This window comes from Vipera ursinii (assembly GCF_947247035.1).
Source record: "Vipera ursinii genome assembly, chromosome: 2".
In the NCBI taxonomy this organism is placed as follows: domain Eukaryota; kingdom Metazoa; phylum Chordata; class Lepidosauria; order Squamata; family Viperidae; genus Vipera; species Vipera ursinii.
The window spans coordinates 3,255,752-3,257,564 of record NC_139513.1 but is presented as its reverse complement, the minus strand read 5'-3'; the positions used below and the strand labels follow the sequence as shown (position 1 = coordinate 3,257,564).

The 1,813-nt window shown below is 46.7% G+C and overlaps 1 protein-coding gene across 1 annotated transcript; it reads right to left on the bottom strand.

Moving 5' to 3' along the window:
• On the bottom strand, positions 1-894 carry LOC310633236 (vomeronasal type-2 receptor 26-like; the record flags this gene model as incomplete). Its single annotated transcript, XM_083350925.1, has 1 exon — positions 1-894. One exon carries the CDS (start codon positions 892-894, stop codon positions 1-3), a length of 894 nt encoding a protein of 297 aa, XP_083207051.1.
• Positions 895-1,813: the final 919 nt, after the last annotated feature.

The window sequence follows — 1,813 nt, the reverse complement described above, 5'->3', positions numbered from 1 at the left end:
CTATTTTACTTTTATTATTAAATGTTCCTTGGTGTTCAGATCTGGTCTTAGTAAAATGATGTAGCATTTGGGGATGAAGATGCAAACCAGCAGCCCAGCACTGGAGGCCAAGATGGAGAAGACCTGCATGGCCACCATGTATTTCCCTTTGGTGCTCAGATAGGTGGGCACAAAGGAGATCCAGACACTACAGAAGACCAGCATGCTGAAGGTGATCAGCTTGGCTTCATTGAAAGCCCCAGGCAGATTTCTGGCCAGGAAAGCCACTGTGAAGCAGATGGTGGCCAGAAAGCCCATATAGCCCAGGGCTCCATAAAACATGGCAATAGAACCTTCGTTGCATTGCAGAACAATCTCTCCAGGCTGGGAATACATGTCAGAATCAGGAAAAGGGGGAGAGATTCCCAACCAAACTACAGAAATGGCAATCTGGACACTAGAGCCAAAAATAATAATGGAGTTGGTCAAAGTTTTTCCCAGCCATCTCCTCATCGAGTGTCCTGGCTTTGTGGCTAGGAAGGCCAATACCACTGTGATGGTTTTGGCCAAGACAGAAGAGACAGCAAGTGAGAAAACAATGCTGAAGATTGTTTGACGGAGAAGGCAGGTGGACTTTCTTGGCTGACCGATGAAGAGAAAGGAAGTCAGAAAGGAAAGCAGGAGGGAGACCAGGATGATGTAGGAGAGGTCCCGATTGTTGGCTTTGACAATTGGAGTTTCTCGATGTCTAATGAAGATTCCTAACACCAGGGCAGTAGTGATAGAGAAACATAAGATAAAAGAGGCTTGGATGATCCCCAAAGGTTCTAGGTAAGACATGAAAGTTATTGTTTTGGGAATACATTGGACTTTGGCCATGTTCGGATACTGATCTTCTGGACATGTCAGGCACATTTTTGCATCTGAAAACAAAAAAGTATAATGTCTCTGGTAAAGGTTATTCTTTTTCCATTTGGTCAAATACTCTGTTTTGGGCGAAAGCTCCTTCACACATGTTTGAGGTGGAGATTTTATAAAAATGATGAAACATGGGAAGATTTTAGGGGAAAGGGTACCAGTCCCCTTCCTACGTCACCAGCAGTTCTCAAGAGAATGTGGGAATCTCTAGCCTAACAAACTTAAAGGCAACTGGGTGGCTAAATTAAATATATCTAGGGGCCATCTATTTCTGTAACTTCTTTTGTATGAATGATAGGCCAAAATGAAAATGTATGAATGAATGAAATAAATTAGTGTATGGCTGATTCAGTGCACATGTCTCACAAGGGGTGGGTTAGTGAGGTTTGGGTTTTTTTCTATGAAAACCAGTATCCTATTCTGCTTTTGGTGTCTGCTGTGAGAATGGCCCTTGTTATGTATGCAGGCACCTGCATAGCAACAGCCACCAGGGGGCGTTGGCCTGAACGGTTTCGGCGGGAAACCCAGTTTCGGCGGGAAACCTAGGGCCAACCCCATTGGCTGTCCGCTTACCTGGCCGGGTATTTAAGGAGGCCAGGTAACCCTCATTCCCCAGTTCGCTACCCCTCTCCAATAAAGAGCTGAACTCACACACCGGCTGGCGTCTCTTCCTTGCGTCGGACCCACTACACAATAGTGGCGACGAAGGTGGGATTGCTGCTGACCAAGAGCTGAAGTCACTGGGGCAACGCTCCACGAGCTGAAGGGAAAGGCATTTTTCCTTCCTTCTCCCCCCAAATTCTGTCCCCCAGAATACTCCGGTGGTCCATCTTCCTTGCAGCCTACAATTGCAAGCTGGTGCACAAGCCAGGGAAGGAGATGGGCCACGCAGACGGTCTAAGTAGGCTACCCCTAG